Below are 19,001 nucleotides of genomic sequence, written 5' to 3'. Positions count from 1 at the left end.
GGGCGGTACGACCACCATTCTTCCATCGATCTCATCTCTGTTTAAAGCCAGTCTACTCTAGAAATCTGTATGTTCCATTTAAGTCGGACGTCCGTTTCTGCATTTTTGAACTGGATCCATGACAACGGACAGTGCAGTCGCACGGCTTTATCCGAGCATGTTGACAATGACAACAACGCCGTGAGGCAATGGCAGAACATGTTGTATACATGTCGTTCACGAAATGCCCTTTTTACTGAAGTTGCACGTTTTGTGGAAGATCGTTTGGCAAAAGCTAGACGTGTTGCTAAGATTTCAAGCTAGTATGCAGTTGGTGCGCAAGGCACGTATTATTCTTAGCCGTAAGGCATTACAGAAAACTCACAGGCTTGCTAAGACTAGCTACTCCGACCCGTCTTCCTCATCAGCTTCCTCGTCTTCGTCACCGGAGCTCGGGCGACGGCGCTTCTTGCCGAGCCCACGCATCTGGATGTCGCGGCCGACGAGTGGACGCGGCCGCTCGCTCCCATTTTTCCATTTGGAGTGCCAAATCTGAAAACAGGTCAAGTTGTTCCCAGGGTAGTGTTTTGGCCGCACACGATCGCACAGGTAGATTCTGCATGTACGCGTTAGAGTTTGAGCGAATGGTGTAGCTAACGAGCTTACTTACCGTGATTCTCCATCGCTACAGGCTTCGCAGTAGAAACGGCTAGCGCACCGCTCCTTCTTGTCGCGCTTGCGCAAAGAGCACACTTTGCATTGGTGCTGGGGACGCTTTCTACCATTCTTTTCCTTTCACACGGATTTTGACCGAGTCCCAGTTTGGGGACACAGTGAGCGTGTGCTCGCTGGAGATTGGACGTGGTTGGGTGCTCGGTGTTGGCGGTGCTGGTGACATTGCCTACAAGTAAGAACAGGTCAATTAGTTTATTACATGACAAGCATGTGAACTAAGCCACGTATCACGTCAGCAAAGTCGCTATCTTTCAGCTCCAGCATCTGTGCCTGCGGCATGCGCATGAACTTAGCGTGATCAGCTGATCCCTCGCCGATATTCACTTTCCGCGCCTCTCTAAAGATGATAAATGCATTCGCAATGGCCATATCAACCAGGCCAAGAAAGATCGTCTTGTAGTACTTGCGAAACACCACCGAGAGCTGTACAGAATAGCGCTGGAGGCGCAGTTGGTCGTGAATGTCGACCCCGCCCATCCACCGCTGATAGTCACGCATCATGGATGGGCAAGGCACGACCATTTTCTTTCCACCGGGTAAGCGCCGCTCTGTATATATATATCAAACCACATACATAAAACAAGATGTTAGAACCTGAAAATCAAAATGCTGCAGACGGAACCTTACCGCAAGTCTCCATTGCTCTGCTCCCACCAGTTGCAAGCTAATTCGCCGGCTTCGAATCCCACCAGAGTAGCGCAGTCATCTCTGGGACCGCTTTTGCAACAGCCATCTTCGTAGTGCCTCGTGCAACTCCATGCGGGCGCGATTTCGACTTTACCGTCACCTCCGTCGGATACCCAACTCTGTTAGGCTGAATGGTACCAATGCTGTACTGTAACGGGGTTACACGCAAGTGGCTACATGTAGCTACTTGGTTACGACAATGGGTTTCACATTGGTGTGAGATACACCAATGGTTACATTTGACAGACCACTGGTCTGTGTGCATTTAGACTTCCTATTGGTTGAAAGACGATCTCTTTCAACCAATTAGCTTAGCAGGATTCTGCCAACCACTCGTTGGCAAATACCTTTCATTTAGAATATCACTTTTGGAGGAACCCCATAAACTTAAATAACAGTTCTCAATTTTACGGTAAATCAGCTTTTGCTTTCTTATTTAAGTAAATCTATACTTACGAGACGTAAGTATAGTTAATCTAAGTTAAAGCAAACTACGCTTCCTCATACACGTGCGCTAACGTGTAAGCCGAAGTATTGGGCACATAGTGAGCCCATTATATGTACACATTTCGGCCCAGCAGTTGCAGCGCAAGCTGTACTGACGTGTAGAGCCTATCTGTCACTACGGCGTGGAAGACACCGTCCACGGGCGGGGGCAGCACCTCATGGAGGTTCCACACTACTGCTGCCGGACCGGAATTGGGGTCTGAGATTTATCCTGCTGATAACGCTTGTATCTGTCCCTGAATCAGCGCAAAAGGGCATCGAGTGCACTCCGTTTAGTTCAACTAGCTTAACAGCAGGCAGGCACTCATTAATGCGCTTAACACTTCAATCGTGGGCGATCTTTTTGCGGTCAGCCTTCACACGGTTGCACCGCTCATGCTGTTGCCGCAATATATCGGCCTTCTCGTCGTGAGTCGCAACTGGGCACTTCACTAACCAATGGTCCCCTTACATTTTAGGCAACCACCGATCGGATTTGCAGCTCCTGTCTTGGGAGGTCCCTGTTGGACGCTCCGACCTTGCTTTCTACTATCCTGTGGTTGTTGCAGGACAGGCTTTAGTTCGTCACTGTCCTTTGCCCTATTTTTTTCTTTGAGCGACTCACTTCCCTTGAACTGTACAATTTTCCCCCGGTTCGAGATGAACTGCGTTGCCGCTTACGGCGCTGAAAGTCTCTTCCATGCTCAAGAGCTTTCTCCAAAATGGTCTTGAAAAGCACCTTTTCATCACTACACGCAGTCTGATTCTGATATGCCAGAATGGACTCTATCTCTTCCCGCAGTGCCTGGGGCTCAAGAGACGCGACTAGTAATTTGCACTTCAACTTCAGACCTTGATCAATAAAGAATTTGCACCAGCCATTTTCTTCAATCACCTGGCGAATAGATCGAAAGTATTGCGCTACCCGCTCGCGTACATCTGACTCCTGCAAGTTCATCCGTACTGCAACCTTGAACTCAGCCGCAACGTTGGCACCGTGTTGTTCTTCACTGTGGTGAGGATATCATCGATCTTGCCCAGAAGTAGCTCATTGGTCAGGTCTTTCTTGTCAATTTCCACTCCAGGTCGCACAGAACCTCCAGCAAGCTCGGCTAGAACAAGCTGCAGATGTCTGTCGTCACGGCTGAAATTTGCTTGGGGTCGTGGCAGCAGCGGATGGCCACTTCCTGCTCGTACTCCTTGCTTTTTTCTTCGCTTCCATTCACTGACGCTGCGTGCGATGTACTCTCGATCATCGGCGCAACGAGTGGAACGAAAACCGATACTGCTGTCGATCCAGCTTTGCCTTTAGCTTCGCTTTCCATGATCAACCGGTTACTAAAGTTAACTTTGTGGTGGATCTCGCAAATGAACACCAAAATGGGGGAGCTGGCACTCCCTTCACGTCTTGCCTGGTGTATTAAGCAAAACACAAACTGTTACTCTTTCTATTCTACTACGCTATCTGCCAGCTCGGACCAACAAGCCTCTCAACCAGCCATTCACTCGAAGGTTGGCAGTGTCAACCCTGCCACTGCCGATGAGCTGTATGAGGCTATCCAACCTCTAAACCCACTACAGGCAACGGTCCCCAGCTTGTCGTTTGAAGTGAGCTGATGTTTTGAAAGTTTATATTGATCTCACCGTTCACCGATGCATTACACTGAAGCACCTGAAGTAGCAGCGCTGCCTGATCAGCTTTACCGCTCTGAGCATCTTTGTAGTCTCAGTTGCAGTAGTAAGACTCTGGGAATGAAACAAACTGGCTTGTGTCGAAGGCTGAAAAATGCAGAATGTGGTGGCAAATCACATGTTGTAGGACATATCCCTTAATAATGGTCTAGATAATGTCACCCCTACTTGACTTTTGTGGCGCCAAACAGCAGCATACGGACGACAATCCCCCGCAACGTAATGAAAGGAAGGCAGGCGAGGCTTTTTGAGGATCAATTCAGGATAGGGGTGCTAATAGGTTTAAGGCACCAGGCCGTTTACAGTACTTTTGATACCTGAACGTGGTCGTAAGCAAAACTAGTCGGGGGTCACCTTTGCTTACGACCCATCGGTGACTAGCCGATACTCAGAGTTACCATTTTTTTAAGATAACCAATTACATGTAGCAGGCATTAATACCCCCAGATAGCAAAACAGAACAGTCATGGTGGTTTCGCCTGTCCACACATGCGCTCATTATCCTTCAGGCTGAGGGCCTTAGTTCGCGTGATGCTATACACCCGTCCGACATTGTGCCTAATAAATAGAGTTTCTGAGGCGTATTCTTGCAAAGGAATAATAAAGGGCGAAAACTACCATACAAGATATATGAAAAGATTGTTTACTGCTAAAATTGATAATGTGGGCGTCCAGCTTTTTCTAATTTATTTTTAACACAAGTCTGTAAGGTGGTTTCGCTCAAATTGGAGACTATCACTTCGAAATATACCACAATTAGCATGTGATGACCTCAAAATAGTGTCTGTTTTTAGTTTCTGTTTTCGAATTGAGGTCCACATCGTGCGCTGTTTACTTCCCGTACTCTCCTGCGCTGTGTTCGTCCAGTTTCTGCGCCTGTGCTTTTACATGATGACTACAGGTTGAAATACATGAATCAGTTGCGGGTACGTGCGGCACGATGAATCCATGGAGAGCAGCGGAGATCGAAGTGAGGGCAGCGACTTCAACGCGTTCTCGTTCGAAGGTAGTGAAGAGCAAAAACAGAATTTGTAGCTTACAGAATTTGTAGCTTGCGTAAACGAAAATCTATTTTTAGCCGCGGCCAGATGCAATGAATATTATGGCGGCGATGCATCGGATGCACTGCATTATGGCAGCGATGCATGCATCTGCCAACACTAATGCTGGGATAGCAGTACGAAGTGCTGCAGAGCAGCTTGCAGGCGATTATTCTTCGATTGTTGCCTTGAAATTTGTATTCAAAAACGTCCGTCGTCCTTTCACGTCTATCCTACCCCTCCATTTTTGTAGGGCGGTACGACCACCATTCTTCCATCGATCTCAACTCCCTGGGCAGAGACTACCTGCACAGTCTCAAAGTTAGACTGTGCAGCTGATGCACAGTCTTGGCTATATTATGTTCTCTTCGATCAGATAGCTGATCCATGTAGTAGGAAAGGCTAGCACGTCAGAGAACCAAAGCAGGTGCATCTTCGATACATGAGCGTACGAAGAAACCAGAGTGATTGTCAGTGAGTGTGGCAGCAACTTGACTGTTTAATAATTTCTAAGCACCACTCGAGCGGCATCAGCACGGTGTTCGTCCTCGCTCCAGTCACCGCAGTGCCACTACCTATTCGTAAAGGCTTTCATATGTATGCAGAACTGTAGGGATCAGTCTTTTTATAAAAGATCTTTGACAAAAAATATCTTAACGCCAAAACAAAACAAGGTTACATTGACGATAAGACAAGACTTAGGTATCTGTACCGAAAGAATTCCATCGCTTCTCTGATACCGCTTTCACTACCCAGGCCAGTGGCATTCACTCCATAAAGTTGGAGCTCAACGAAAAGAAGGACAAATACACCGCAATTGTAATTGTCCAACTGGGGCACCAGATCGACCCTTGAAAACCGAAACCGCTTAGGCGATTCTGGAGTCGGCAACAGCGGGAGTACTTGTGCCTTCAGAAACCCTTGAATTGCGTCAAATCGGTCACCAGTGTTTTGTGGATCATAAATCACAACCTCGCACGTGCTGAAGCTTATCCCAACAGCACACCAATGATTCCAGTCGTAGTGAATAGCTCCAAAAAAGAATAAATTGTCGCCTGAGTCTCTTGACAAATCCATACTCGCCGCCGCCACCTTCAGCTTGCTCCAAACTGAGAGCTCTTGTATGCCCTTGGTATCATAGCGGGGGAAACGTAGGATTTCTGAAGGGACCGTGAAAATTGTAGCTTGATCTTCAAAACGCGTTATAATTGCCTGCATCCCGAGGTCCATACATGTACTGTCCAGAGGCGTTCGTCCGCAAAAGCTTGTAGCTTCGTAGAAATACCCAAGTACGTCAACATTGTTCAGTAAATCGATCAGCGGTTTTGAAACTGCGCAACTTGGGCTTCACACGACTCAATTCTCCTCAAAGGCAACACGGTTCTTAACTTGTATGCGTTCGTTTCCGGTTTGTTTCGACGCTCGAATACTGTAATCTTCGTGTTGCGCGTCTGCTGGAGAATCGTCAGTGATCGCAACGTTTCGACCTGCCTGTACGTGATACCAGCCTGAATCGCCTCTAGTAGAACACCGACGGATGGATCTAACCCCGCCGCCACTGCTTCTACAAAGCGAGCACTCTGGTTGAGATTGCTATTTATGGCCTTCCTGCGGGTTGCAGCAGAGATTTTCACACGACCTGACTTGTTAGTGGTCTTGGAAATCATCCACCGGGGACGAACGGGTGGCCTCTTTTCGCTGTCTGGCGATATTTCGCCGTCCGATGACTGAATTTCTTGTCCAGACTGAGACTGTGTCACATCCTCAGAACTTTCAACAGTTCCAGATAGGACCACGGGCTTCGATAAAATAACTGAGCTTGTAATCGTAGCTTCCTCAGTCTCTGTCTCGCCATGAGAGCCTCTGCGATTTATGCGGTCTTCTAAATGGGCTGGATTTAAACTTTCACCTTCAAAATCTTCCATGAAAGATAGCAAAGCTTCCCCATTAGGAGATAACTCTACGTGTTGGTCCGTTTCACTTGGGATCACGAGTCCCTCCACAAGCCCTTCCACGTCAGAATTCACTGGACCCTCGCCGGCAGCATCATTATCTTGAGGTGCTTCGGTCTGTGTCCCAGTGCTAGACTGTGACACCTTTTGAGTTTGGGGCACCGATTCAGATATGGTTTCAGAGATTCACAGAGATTTGTATGCGCCTTCGTCCCCCGGTGGGCACCGACATCAGCAATTTGTCTCCCGATACCCAACAACTCCTTGAATTTCTCGTTCTGATTCTTAGCACGTGTCGAGACAGGTAATGGCACTGGTCTGTGTTCGTAGGATTCTACTACTTCATCCTCTGCGATCTCGCCGTTACCCAATTTCCGGTAGTTTTTGAAAAGCCCGCGTCGGTGTATGATTTCCTTGGGGACCAAACTTGAACATCCAGTGACCTTCCGGTAGTATATGATATGCCGGCAAGGCAGGAGTCGTGTTACTCGAAACATACACGAACACGTCCATGCATCCGGATTCAGTATATACTCGTCTGGAATGTCGTCACCACTTCGGGCTGTATAATGCATCATCACGTAGGACCCCACTGGGTAGTATCGATATTCTGTGTCGGCTTTAAGAGCGAAATCGTACTGCTGTTTTATCAGCTCCACCGCGTGCCGCGATACGGTATTCATGAGCCGGTTCATCTCGTCGTCATATTCCACGTTAACGTAAGCGCCGATACGGCTGACACCTCGACACCAAAGTTTTTCGTTCACCGTCTGCCAAAATAGGATCGAGACCACACAATCATCCAGCGAAGTAGAACGGTTGACCAATGTTTTCAGCTTCTGCCAGCTTGATTCAAGCCTACATTCATACGCAGTAAGTAAATGAAGTAAAGTAGTCGATATATGGAAAAATTACCTATTATTCGTCTGGTTTCCCATGTGAGGTACGTTGCCACGACAGACGGAGCTCCATCGCTCCTTACACGTTGTCCAATTTCTGTCAAAATAGTCAAACCAAAGTCGAATCTTGCTCTCACACCGCAAAACTACCTTCATAGCTTCAATAATCTTGTCATAACCCGTCTCCGTCGGCGCACCAACCAACAACTGCACCAACCGCTTCATTTCCTTCTTCGTCCAAGCGTCAAGGTTGTACTTTTCCTTGGCTACTTCTTCCTGGAGATACTTCACCACGTGGAAGTGGCAGAGTAATATTCGTACACCCGGGAACTCTTCCTGCAGAACTGCTAGCTCGGTGAAGTCTTTGTCTATCATTATCACTGCCAAGGCGTCCACCGACGAGCATCCCTCTTTGAACTGCCGACAGGCAATTCGGAGTGTCTCTTTCCGCTCATTCTCCAAAAGCGAATGCTGCAAGTACAATATAAAATTGTCGCACAGTCTTAGATTGTAGCACAGTTTGATACAGTAAATAGAAAACCAACCTGTACGTGCTGCCCCTTGCCCACAGCGTCGTGAACCATGAAGCTGAAGAGCTTGTAATTCGATGCGTTGGTATCGTGAGTCGCATCGATTAGCAAAACTTCAGGGAAATGCTGAAACATGGAACGCATGTGCGCTGACTGAATCCTGATGCACTCAACAACGTTCTGTAGGAGCACAAAGCCATACATAAACATTTAGATTTGCCTATAAATCGTCCGAACCAGTTCAAAGCATACGCACCTCCGCATTAGCGTAGACTCTTGCAAGATTTCCTTTCTGCGATGCAAAGTCCTCGAGAATAGCCGATATACGTTCCTCCATAGTAGGGAAACGGTAGCTTTCTTTCTTCAATCGCTCCATGATATTGTGAATGTCCTTCATCGTAGGCTCCGCTGCCGTATTTTCCATGACGTATTCCATGATGCGTTTCCTGTTGGCTCCAGCCCTGTGAAGAGTACGCACTGTATCAAGCACTGCCCTATCGGAGACCTGTCGAGCTTTATGGTAGTTCTTGTAGATCTCCCTGCCGACTTCGTGGTTATGCTTGGCGTTCTGCTTCGTAATCACGACTTCCCAGTCGCCGCCCAGGTGCACGCACGCATTGATCTACATGACAAAACGATATTATTAATGTTTTATCCGAAAGACGGACAGTCAAAACATCGCACCTGTGCTTTACACCCAATTCTTCTGGAGTGCTGATGTGGCCGCGTTCCCTGGCCTACGCTTCGTCTAGGAGCCCCTGAATGCGTACAGACGTAGGTTTTATTGTAGAATTTGAACTCCTCTGGGATCGGTTTCGCAACAGACATGTTTCGTTGCATTCTTGAATTTCTTGTCCGCACAGGAGTGTTTGTTCGAATGGTGTAAATCTGAGAATAATAACCGTTAGTACAAATTCACAAACTGTTTCACAGTCTTAAACTGGTTCGCAGTCTAAGCGAATAATACAAACCTGGAAGGTTTTCTTGCTGTATGCCTTCAAATATGACTCCAACGCGTCCCAAGTGTCAAAGGCCGTCACATCCAGCTCCGGTACACCCACTAATTCGTCTAGAGGAGCGATGCCACCACCGTCGAGTCCTTCTGCTTCCGAACCGGACGAATATTGGTTGCTAGCATCAGATTCTGATGCTAATGAAGAAGGAGATTCCTCATCGAGCTCGGATTCTGCCGACGAGTCCAGCCTGTTCAATGTTTTTTCATTTCTGCGTCTAGTAGACTTGTGGTGACGCGAGGAAATGCGATGAGGCGTTTGCTTTCTTCGCTTGGATTTGGGTCGATCTGGAACGGAAGGACGTCTTCTCAGTCTCTTCTTCTTCTTGCGTGAGCTAAAATGGGCTGAACTGTCGCGGGATTCACTGTCGCTATTAGATCTAGACGCAACGTTTACTTGGTCTTCGTCACTCTCGTCGCTGGAGTGGGGTTGGCGGTGCGGCATCGCGGCACTCGATACAGCAGCCGTGCTGCTTTTTGGAACGCTGGACTGAGGAGAAGGATTTTGACAGCCATTAAATTTAAAGGAATGATGGTCTGTATCCGGGCTAGGGCTAATGCACATCCGAAGAAGAAATGCACATCCGAAGACAACCAAAAGATTTGTGCCCCACCGAAATGGCCCTTTTAAAGACTGTGCAGGTAGACACTTTCAAACTCCCTGCAATATTTTGGCATTTTTTATAAAGTTTTGGTTAACATGCCACCCTGGAAATTTCAAAGCTTCTTAGTGCGCAGCAGGACTAAGACCCGCGCTATCGCTCAGTTGAAAACCTGCGTGTGCGTGCTGCAATAGAAGAACTGGCGCGTGAAGCAGCGCTACGGCTTGGCAAATGCTGGCTGTCCCCGGCGCTCGTTACAGACATCATCATCTCGCTGGAGCTTATTCTGCTGCTTATTCAGAAAATGTGTGAATACAACGCGCAGTTGGAAACGTCCTAGAAACTTTTCCATCCGCTTTAGAAAAATAGTGGAAAGAGCTAAGCAACAAATATTTTTACTTTAGACCTTGATATTCCGAAATCTGCTTATCCTTTTCGTGATTTAACCCAAGCCTCAAGGAGGTTTGAGGAGAGCTTTCAAGGTTTTTTTTTTTTTTGCCAATAACGCTTCCGGCTATCGCCTCAGCCCTAGTAGTACAGTGCTCTATTTAATTTTTATTTTTGTACTGCAGAGTACCGAACAACTCTTCTGGTTGTAGAAATGGCAACAAGAGCCGAAGGACGCGGGGACGGTGCTTTCAATGAGCTGGTGGCACTGCTTCAGCGTAACGAGGACGGCGAAAAACATGCAGCTGACGTGGAAGTGGATATGAGGCGACTACTAATGTTGGCGCATGATGCCCACCTGCGAGACCAATTTGTACAAGTGCAGGGTGTTCGTCGGGTCGCGCTCATCGCTAAATATGCTACCAATATTGGAACATGTCGTCTTTGCGCTGGGTAGTTGATCTATTATGTGAGTGTATACGCGGCGTCTAACTGTACACTGAGATGGTCGCAGGATCCTCGGAAATCTAGCGCGCTCAGAGCGAGGACGACTGAGTGCAAGCTCCTGTGACAGGTCAGAATGGTTGCCTTGCTTTTAATGTGTTACTTATCTGGACTAGATTTGTTGTTGTATGTGGCGTCTAGGTGGCATTGTGTCTCGCACCGACACCAATGTCCACTGTCTATGCTTCTGGTAAATACCCATAGTAGTAATGATGAAGAACTGGCACGAATAAGCGCTGCAGCGCTGCTAGCCTTCTCTACGCAGAACCACTGTCAGCAACACCTAGATAAACTTACAGGCATCCCCGTCCTGTTGAAATTGCTGGATGTCAAGCAAGCTGACAACGCTGGCACAGATGTTGCGATCTACGCGGCTGCGATACTTTGGAACATGTGCAAGGCTCCTGCTTTGCTGCTAAAACTTGAGGTGCGTAATTTTGGATATTCGATTTAATACCAAGTGAAAAAAAATCTGATTGTCTTGTGCTGTGGTGCGCTGGCACAGCACAGACGATCTACGGCGTTTTAAAAGACGAGCTGACACGTAAGCTGAGTAACCTGCTTATCCCGCCGCTTGAACCCTTTCAACTCTTCCTGACTCCAACTGGGGAGCGTGGAATGCCAGTGTTACTAGATTTTGAAGGAGAAAACCTAAATGTCTTGGTCACAGCTTCCATCTCCACCCAGCTGAGTGTCGTCCTCGCCATTGAAAACTACGTTGGTCGTACTCGTTCACTCGCCGACCAATTCCGCCCCAAAACGCCCCCAGCTTCTGCTGTAGTGGCGAGAGGCAGAACTCTAGGTGGTGCATCTGGAGCTGAACAGAACGCAGGAACTAGCGTTGCTCACTACGACGAAAGTGGAGTACTGGCATCACGAACTTGCGCTGTCTGTACTAAGCTCATTCCAGTGAAGCCATCCAGGCGAAAACGAAACCGACCATCGTTGCTGTGTTCAAGGGATGGCTGTGGCCAAGTGTATCACCTTTCATGCACTCGTTGGGCGAGTTTACCCGAAGAAACTATTGCTAACATCGCAGCAGGAAAATCAGATACCCACTTCTACTGCGACGCGTGCGTTCTCGGAAAGCCATTGTGTTTCTGGGACTTCTTAGCTGCGCACTCACAGCATGAGTTACTTCTCACAGAAAATGTATTCAAGTCCATTAGAATCTCACGAATATCACCGACGCCAACACCGTTGACAGAGTCTGAAAGCTCGCAAGCCACGGAAAGTCAGCACGACTCGAGTCAGCATCCTGAGAGTACGACAAGTAAGAGCGTTGCTGACTTCGATGAAGATGTATCAACGTGGCCGTTCATTATGTTATTCGACCGCAAATCAAACCTTGTGGGTGTTGGTGAAAAAAGGTATCGTATTGCTGCGAGCAGTCGGGATCCTGAGATGTATATCGTGACGGTGAGGTATGTCACCACTCGATTTTATCCTGCAACACGACAGGAACGAGCGATTCCCAAGAAGGGAGAGATACATGCCAACAACGCTATGACAGATTCTAAGTGGGAGGTATCGTACGCGCGCCAAGGAGCTCTCGAATTGGCCGTCGCACCAGGCAATTCTGTCTTCTGGCCAGTACCGTTCACACGCGACATTCATGCTTTGGAATACACGCGCCGCTCTCTTTTCGAATTGGAGAATGTTTTCATGTACGAATTTCAAGGCGAACAGCCCCAAGACAAAATGTTCTCTATAGGAAGCAAACTTACAGATTCTCCATACCCAAATCAACCGCCAGGTGATGAACTATGGATGTCTTTAACTCCACGCAAAGGCATTTGCATGAAGCTGTTAGCTACTCAGATCGGTCATCTCAAGAAACTCCAGGAAGTTTATATGAAGAAATCTGACAAACCGAAATCAAAGGCAGGGCCAAAGATACGCAAACCGCTTTTTCCAGGTCAGCAACTGAACAAAATCGCCGTGGATTTACCCCCATTAACCTGATAAAATAGATCGTTATCATAAAATAAAACACCTGCAACTTGTTGATATTAAACGAAACAAATGTGCACCTCACAGTCCATTGTTGATCTCTTAGACCTTCAACGTGATGTCGGTGTAGATACGAAGAAGATCGTCCACGGGTCCCGATGGCAAGCTGGAGGCCATACCATAAATGGCACTGCCACCCTCGGGTGACGGATTGGGATCTTGCTTCACTTGGTTCACAGCTTCTTCAAGTGCACTCAAGAACTTCTTCGCCTTGCCAATGTGGCGAACAGTAACACACAAGTGCACAGACGTTGGATGCTGCAGCGGACTGAGACTCCAGCCGTGCTTCGCCATCGCATCGCTGACCTTGAGTGCGTTCACACCCTTGTCACCTGCAAAGCTCACAACCATCGCCTTCGGATCTCCCAGTAAGTGGATGCCATCGATACGTTTGATACCAGCCTTAATCTCGTCCACAGTGTCCAAGATGCCCTTCGTCTTCTCAAGATATCCTTCACGTCCAAGACGCACCATGGATGCCCAAGCCGCAGCGCTCAGTGCACCAGGACGACTGCCTGCAAGCGTGGGCGTCGCGTAAAGTCCACCCGTCCAATCTGCGTACGAGAAGTACTGGAATCGTCGAATCTCTGGGTTCTTGTACAGCACCACAGATGTGCCCTTGGAGCCGTAGCCGTACTTGTGTGTATCACACGACATACTGGTCACGCCTGGCAGTGCGAAGTCGAACACCGGGATGTCCTTACGTAATTGACGCGCAAATGGCAGCACGAATCCTCCCAGACAGCAGTCAACATGGAGACCGACGTCGTTCTGCACCGCCAGCCTCGAAAGCGCTTCAATATCGTCGATCATACCGTGAGGGAAGTTTGGTGCACTACTGTAAAGCATGATCGTATTGGCCGAGATGCTCCAGCGCACCGCGTTCAGGTCCACCTTGAGCGTCTTGGGGTCCATCGGCACCTTGATGAGCCTAATACCCAGGATCTCACAGGCCTTGTCAATAGCAGCGTGTGCCGTCACACACGCAATGATCTCGGGGTTGGTAATCCCGTGTTTGTGACGGTAGTAGTCGCGGTGTGTCTTGGTCGCGAGGAAGATGCTCTCCGTGCCGCCAGAGCTGAGCGTTCCACAGACCTCAGGGTGACCTCCGTTCATCATTCCTGCAGTCATGGCAATCACCTCAGCCTCGAACTTATTCACCGCCGGCCACAAGTCAGCGTGTAGCGGATTAGTTACGGCGAATAGCGCATACGCCTTGTTTAGCACGTCCAGGTGCTCTTTCTCGCCGTGGTATACAGCGCCAGACACGAGTCCGTCTCTCCACTTGTCGTCGCTGTTGCCTGCTAGATCTTCCATTAATGCCAGTAGTTTATTGTCGTCCATCCCTTTATCAGGCAAAGCGCGAAGCTTCTCCATCTTGGCAGAGAGTGGGTCGTTGCCCTTAAGCGAGTGCTCCACCTCGCCCTCGATCTTGCGCATCTCGTCTGCTACTTTGGTGGATATGATGGGCAATTGCTTGAGCGCATTAAGCACCGCGCCGCCCACCACGTTGAGCAGATTCTTGCGAGATACGTAGCGCATATGGCGGACGGTTTGTACAGCGGTGGAGAAGGCAGTTGCGGTCAGCACGAGCACCAGCGTGTCACTGAAGACTGCCTCGACGACGGGGGCGCGTTGCTGTGCTGCCGTCCAGAGCTGGAGGAAGAAACTCGTGGGCGATAAAGTGACGGCCAGACGGTAGCGGTAGTAGGCGAAGAGAAGCACCAGCGACGGCCAGATCTTGGCGAGCGCTCTATCCACATTGAAGAGCGGACGGAGAGATAGATAGAGCACGAGCGCGGCCACGACGTAGGTCGGCAGACGCTCTTCTGGTATAGGAAGGAGATCCGCAAAAGACGGAAGCATTGTTACCCTCGAAGTCTTCTCTGGATGATGAATTGCGAAGTGAGCCCTTTTGAGAGCGTACAATGTTGGTTATGGTACAAAAGTTGACGGTACACGAATTTTCGAGATTTTAGAGATTTTCACACAGAACTCTGAAGACAAATTCCGACAAACCTAATTTTTTGAAAAAAAATAGGGCTATTTTTTACAGCAGACTAATCAGAGCACCAGAAGGAATGTTTAGTCCACGGAGGGCAGTTCACGAAGGTGCATGCGTTGTCATCGACATTGCAGGCTTACCATCGCTAGATGCATGCAGAGAGTTGACCTCTCGATGTCGCTGTAGAGTTTGCGGGCTTAAAACTTGAATTGATGTGGTCAGCGCACGATCACACTGTTCCTGCTGGCACCATAATAAAAAAAGATCAAAAGTGGCCGAAACCAATGCGCACTTTTTTCTATACAAAGTACTTTTACAGATTTCTATATATCTACGTGCAACATAACAATATCCTACGTGCAACATAAAAATAAATATTTTACGGTCAAATTCTTGACCCATTTTTGCCGCAAGCATCATGTTTAGGCCGAATGTTGGGCGTCGCGCGCGCATGGGCCCCAACGCCGGGCGCAACGGCCAGGGCATCGCGCTGATGCTCATGCTCATGCAGCAGATCCAGCAGTTAGAGCGCAAGCCACCGGTCACGCTTGGGCTCATGGGTACACAGCAATTCCTTATCCGTTTGCATCGTCAAAATAACAAATCCGGGTGCTTCTGGCAGCTTTAATGTATGGACTCCACTTCCAGAAGCAGCAAACACCGGAAATCTTCGCCCCATACTCACTGTAAGCCAATTATTTGCAATGTGCAGCAAGGTTGAAACCTGACGCTGAAATGCTGTCTACAGATGCCCCGACCGAGTTATTGGCCATTGGGACTTGACACGCATTGTGGTGTCGGGCCTCATCCACGTGGACGACTGGCACTTGTACCATAACATGTAAGTGCAAAACAAAAAGAATAGATAGGAAAATAGCTATAACGAGAAAATGCTGAATTGTTAATGCTTTTTATTTGTGAAGGATTTCGTTTTTGTGGAAAGGATACAACCTCGAGTACAAGATGGGCAGTGTGCGCTTCCTACTGACAGTGGGGTGTTTGCTCGTTCTGTGTCATGTACTCGTAGTCATAGTGGCAGTCGTACTTGCAACGGGGTTCCAAATGCCGGTACGTGCATCATTTAATCTGTATTGTAAAAACGTCACGGTTCTTACTACATTTGTGTACTATAGGGACCGTTGTATCAATGCAGTGTGGGTTTCTCGGGGGTACTCTTTGCTCTAAAGGTAATGAAGAAGTTGGGTTGTGCGCTTGTCGAATGGTTGAGTAATTTTTTTTTAAATTTTGTGTAATATTAGGTGCTCTTGAATCATAACTCGCCAACATTTTCGTCTGTGTACGGCTTTCGAGTGCCCACGAAATATGCAGCATGGCTAGAGTTAGTAGTGATTCACTTCCTGGTGCCGCGAAGTTCGTTCATGGGCCACATGTGTGGTATTCTAGCTGGTAAGTACGATGGATAATATTTTTATATTTTATATTGGTGAACTAAGACTCACTTGCATGTACCTATTTGACAGGTTACATTTACGTATATTCTTCAGCGATGCAGTCGATTTTATCATCTGGAGCTGGTGCACTTAGTCGATGGATTGGAGCAATTGTAGGACCCATCAACAATCGCGACAATACTACTTCTCCACGTCCTTCGAGGACGCCAACTTCCTCTTTTGAGACAGACGAAGACCTAGCGCGACGTCTTCAAGAAGAAGAATACCGAGCTAATCGACCTCCACAATCATACCCAGAACAATCTGTACCTGAGCACATCAGCTCAAGCGAACTTCGACGCCGGCGTTTAGCTCGATTTGGGAACGGGTACTAGGAAATCAATTAACTAAATCCAATTCCGCAGAGATGTTGAAGGTGTTCTAGTTATTGTTTTTGATGAAAGCCGTAATTAAAGAGTAAACTCTTTTACTAAGTAGCAAGTAGCTCTTTGATTACTTTTAATTCATTCCAAAGTCGAAATAACTTATGTGATGCCCCTCACCGGTTCAACCCGATTAATTCGCGGAGAGTGACAGTGTACCACCGCTCGTCAAGGAAGTTCTTGCCAAGAACTGCTTGCGTGCCAAACTCATTGATCTGTACACGTAATGCTGTACATATATGTTATTAAAATAAAACAACCAGCATTAAACTTTGTCGTGGTAACCACGTCATTAAATAGACACTCCAACTGTATGTTAAAGAACTTGGATTCCAAGCCCCAGTAACTTCGCGTTGATTCCCGATTCCTTGCTACAGATCTCTTTCACGTAAGTCGACGTGCTACTGGCACCCAGCTTTGTGTTACAGCAACACGACACATGGAACTCACATTCAAGCAGAGGTTGTCGTTCGGCAATAGTACTATTTGGATAGAACAATTTCGTTTTTGCTAGGCACTCACACGATAGATTCGTTTGCTCCAATATTCCAGAAGCGTTGCATGAAATCGCCAATACCAGGTCGAATGCGTTGTTGCTCGTCCAACACAGTGTCCATTTGCGCTGTCACGAGCGTCACACCTACGAAACAAATATATACGTGAGCGATAGATATTGGTATCTATGATTTTCTGTAGTGTACGCATACCTGGAAATCCTCGAGATACCTTCTGTAATCCTTCGAGGGAACTGATCAGCGTCACGAAATAAATCTGATCAGCGGCAACTTGTTTTTCGTGAATGAGATGATGGAGCACAGCACATGCCTCATTTCCCGTTGCACATTGAATGTCGAAGAGAAGCACAACTTGTTCCGGGCGTACTATCGGTATATGAGCCTTCACGCTTGGCAAACACTCGCAGTCGCCAATATTTTCTGAATCAACCGAAACGATGCCAACAGGTGATGCTGGGCTGATGTTTGAGAAGGCCCGAAGCAATACTGTACCCCCGGCCTTCCATGGACACTCCGCAGATATCGCGTTCATCCAGTGTCTTCGTCACACGGCAGATATCTCCACACTGATTCGTGACGTCTACGGTATCGTGTGGCAAACATGCCAGAGCTTCTTCAATCAGTAGTTGTGCCAAGCGTGCCGATCGTTGTTGAAACATCGACGTGCTAATGTTTTTATCCCGCAGGGTCGCGACCAAGTTCATACAGTGGCGTGAGCGTGCCGAGGCCTCGTGTACTTGGAATGGCAGGGAAACTGTCAGCTCTTGCATCATACCTTGAATGGGATCTCGTTGGTCACTTGCATGGATCCTGTATTGGTTTGATGTAGTAGTCTCATCTTCAGTCCCGGACATACTACTTGAATCATCGTTGTGAGAATATCGAAGCTGAAATCCGTCGAGATCCTCCTGACCCATATCGCCTGGTAAATTTGGAGGGAACGCTGCTTCTTCCTTATCCGTTGGAGAAACTGAGCTCGTCGATTGAAGCTGCATGGAGCTAGCTTTCGTTTTGTGGGATTTCTTTGGGTGTGTTGCTTTCGGGTCATTTGCAGCGCGGGCAAGTATTTCTCGGCGATTTTTGTAGAGATTGCAAACTGCAGCGCGGCTGACACTGAATTCCTTAGCGAGAGTAACCTGCTGCTCACCGCCTTCGATCCGCTTGATGATCTCCCATCGATCTCGCTCGCATAAATATCTTGAAGTGCGCTTGCGTCGAGGGGTATCTAGTTGGACGGTTATCTTGACGTCCCGCGTATCAGTAGTTTGGTAAGACAGTTCAGGAGTAATTTCGTGCTGGTCTTGGTCGTCAAAAATCTTGTTATTAAGCCACGACAGTAGGGCCGTTTTCAGTTTCCTGTCCGGATCTCTAGCCGAATCCTCAACGCAATCTCGTTTTCTCTTGCACTCGTCACCGCTTGAACGATATTCTGTGGTCATCGTTGGAGTGGAATGTGAGATTGAGATCTCGACTTGAACGGCAGCTTCTCGCCTTAATTCCGTGCTCGATATTTCCGTGGAATCTTTCATCTCACTTAATGCCAGTCTTTGCTTTCGGCGCGAAAACACGAATGAGGGATCGCTGGGAACCATATCGCTGTTTTGAAGTAGAGAGACTATTGGGTGCGGCTTACTAACAATCAAACTTTGATCGCGTGGCCCTAGCATCGTCTCGATGGTACACGTCACTATTGGTATTGCGAAAATGGATTCTCAGTGACGTTGTATAGTTGACTCTACGTGTAGCCTACCACCTCGTTATGCCAGCATTGATGTTTTAGGCCTGCACCTTCAACAAAATCATTGATGCGTGGTTTTACCCACCGGCGAATTGCTGCATGGAACATCGCCAAAAACAAAAGTTTGGCATAAGTGTATACACGTCGAGAAATGCAGTTCAAAAGCCACAATGTTTATTAACATCCTAGGAATTCCTTTTGTGCCGTGTTCATCACCTTTCGGGCATGATGTATGTGTCCCTTAACTCGCACAAATGAACATTCAAATGAACAGTTGAAGTTTGCACGTCATTAAAACAAACGCCTCGACCTCGCGACATCGTGCGCCATGTACATGTATGAGATATGCACCCCACACCGTTCTGCTACTTTTGACGGAACAACGATATAC

General features: G+C 47.8%; 8 protein-coding genes across 16 annotated transcripts; 3 read left to right on the top strand and 5 right to left on the bottom strand.

Annotated features, from left to right (window-relative positions):
• Window positions 1-381: 381 nt before the first annotated feature.
• Window positions 382-1,354, bottom strand: PPTG_22775 (hypothetical protein; the record flags this gene model as incomplete). Its single annotated transcript, XM_008906230.1, has 5 exons — window positions 382-595; window positions 650-714; window positions 779-880; window positions 946-1,262; window positions 1,342-1,354. 5 exons carry the CDS (start codon window positions 1,352-1,354, stop codon window positions 382-384), a joined length of 711 nt encoding a protein of 236 aa, XP_008904478.1.
• A 1,487-nt stretch (window positions 1,355-2,841) lies between these two features.
• Window positions 2,842-3,212, bottom strand: PPTG_10793 (hypothetical protein; the record flags this gene model as incomplete). The annotated part of the gene is made up of 2 exons (XM_008906229.1): window positions 2,842-3,019; window positions 3,085-3,212. The coding sequence occupies 2 exons, from the start codon at window positions 3,210-3,212 to the stop codon at window positions 2,842-2,844; spliced, it is 306 nt and encodes a 101-aa protein (XP_008904477.1).
• A 55-nt stretch (window positions 3,213-3,267) lies between these two features.
• PPTG_22774 (hypothetical protein) lies at window positions 3,268-3,504 on the top strand (the record flags this gene model as incomplete). Its single annotated transcript, XM_008906228.1, has 1 exon — window positions 3,268-3,504. One exon carries the CDS (start codon window positions 3,268-3,270, stop codon window positions 3,502-3,504), a length of 237 nt encoding a protein of 78 aa, XP_008904476.1.
• A 3,138-nt stretch (window positions 3,505-6,642) lies between these two features.
• PPTG_22773 (hypothetical protein) lies at window positions 6,643-9,457 on the bottom strand (the record flags this gene model as incomplete). The annotated part of the gene is made up of 6 exons (XM_008906227.1): window positions 6,643-7,429; window positions 7,487-7,941; window positions 8,016-8,180; window positions 8,257-8,622; window positions 8,685-8,888; window positions 8,972-9,457. The coding sequence occupies 6 exons, from the start codon at window positions 9,455-9,457 to the stop codon at window positions 6,643-6,645; spliced, it is 2,463 nt and encodes an 820-aa protein (XP_008904475.1).
• Window positions 9,458-10,114: 657 nt separating this feature from the next.
• PPTG_10792 (hypothetical protein) lies at window positions 10,115-12,527 on the top strand. Of its 8 annotated transcripts, none has more exons than XM_008906222.1 (4): window positions 10,115-10,148; window positions 10,214-10,454; window positions 10,516-10,932; window positions 11,016-12,527. In XM_008906222.1, the coding sequence occupies exons 3-4, from the start codon at window positions 10,582-10,584 to the stop codon at window positions 12,468-12,470; spliced, it is 1,806 nt and encodes a 601-aa protein (XP_008904470.1). In that variant the 5' UTR covers window positions 10,115-10,148; window positions 10,214-10,454; window positions 10,516-10,581; the 3' UTR covers window positions 12,471-12,527. The 8 variants fall into 8 exon arrangements, with proteins under 8 accessions (XP_008904470.1, XP_008904472.1, XP_008904469.1 ...); XM_008906224.1 differs by having other exon boundaries at window positions 10,214-10,575; window positions 10,647-10,932; XM_008906221.1 differs by having other exon boundaries at window positions 10,214-10,932.
• PPTG_10791 (hypothetical protein) lies at window positions 12,370-14,443 on the bottom strand. The gene has a single exon (XM_008906218.1). The coding sequence runs from the start codon at window positions 14,382-14,384 to the stop codon at window positions 12,561-12,563; it is 1,824 nt and encodes a 607-aa protein (XP_008904466.1). The 5' UTR covers window positions 14,385-14,443; the 3' UTR covers window positions 12,370-12,560.
• Window positions 14,444-14,908: 465 nt separating this feature from the next.
• Window positions 14,909-16,414, top strand: PPTG_10790. Of its 2 annotated transcripts, XM_008906216.1 has the most exons (7): window positions 14,909-15,083; window positions 15,146-15,209; window positions 15,272-15,364; window positions 15,447-15,591; window positions 15,657-15,710; window positions 15,783-15,930; window positions 16,005-16,414. In XM_008906216.1, exons 1-7 carry the CDS (start codon window positions 14,942-14,944, stop codon window positions 16,307-16,309), a joined length of 951 nt encoding a protein of 316 aa, XP_008904464.1. In that variant the 5' UTR covers window positions 14,909-14,941; the 3' UTR covers window positions 16,310-16,414. The 2 variants fall into 2 exon arrangements, with proteins under 2 accessions (XP_008904464.1, XP_008904465.1); XM_008906217.1 differs by having other exon boundaries at window positions 14,909-15,209.
• Window positions 16,415-16,875: 461 nt separating this feature from the next.
• On the bottom strand, window positions 16,876-18,311 carry PPTG_10789 (hypothetical protein; the record flags this gene model as incomplete). Its single annotated transcript, XM_008906215.1, has 3 exons — window positions 16,876-16,997; window positions 17,065-17,330; window positions 17,365-18,311. The coding sequence occupies 3 exons, from the start codon at window positions 18,309-18,311 to the stop codon at window positions 16,876-16,878; spliced, it is 1,335 nt and encodes a 444-aa protein (XP_008904463.1).
• Between the last annotated feature and the right edge of the window lie 690 nt (window positions 18,312-19,001).

Source organism: Phytophthora parasitica (genome assembly GCF_000247585.1).
Source record: "Phytophthora parasitica INRA-310 unplaced genomic scaffold supercont2.23, whole genome shotgun sequence".
In the NCBI taxonomy this organism is placed as follows: domain Eukaryota; phylum Oomycota; class Peronosporomycetes; order Peronosporales; family Peronosporaceae; genus Phytophthora; species Phytophthora nicotianae.
Note: the sequence above shows the minus strand (reverse complement) of the source record. Positions and strands in the feature narration are given on the sequence as shown.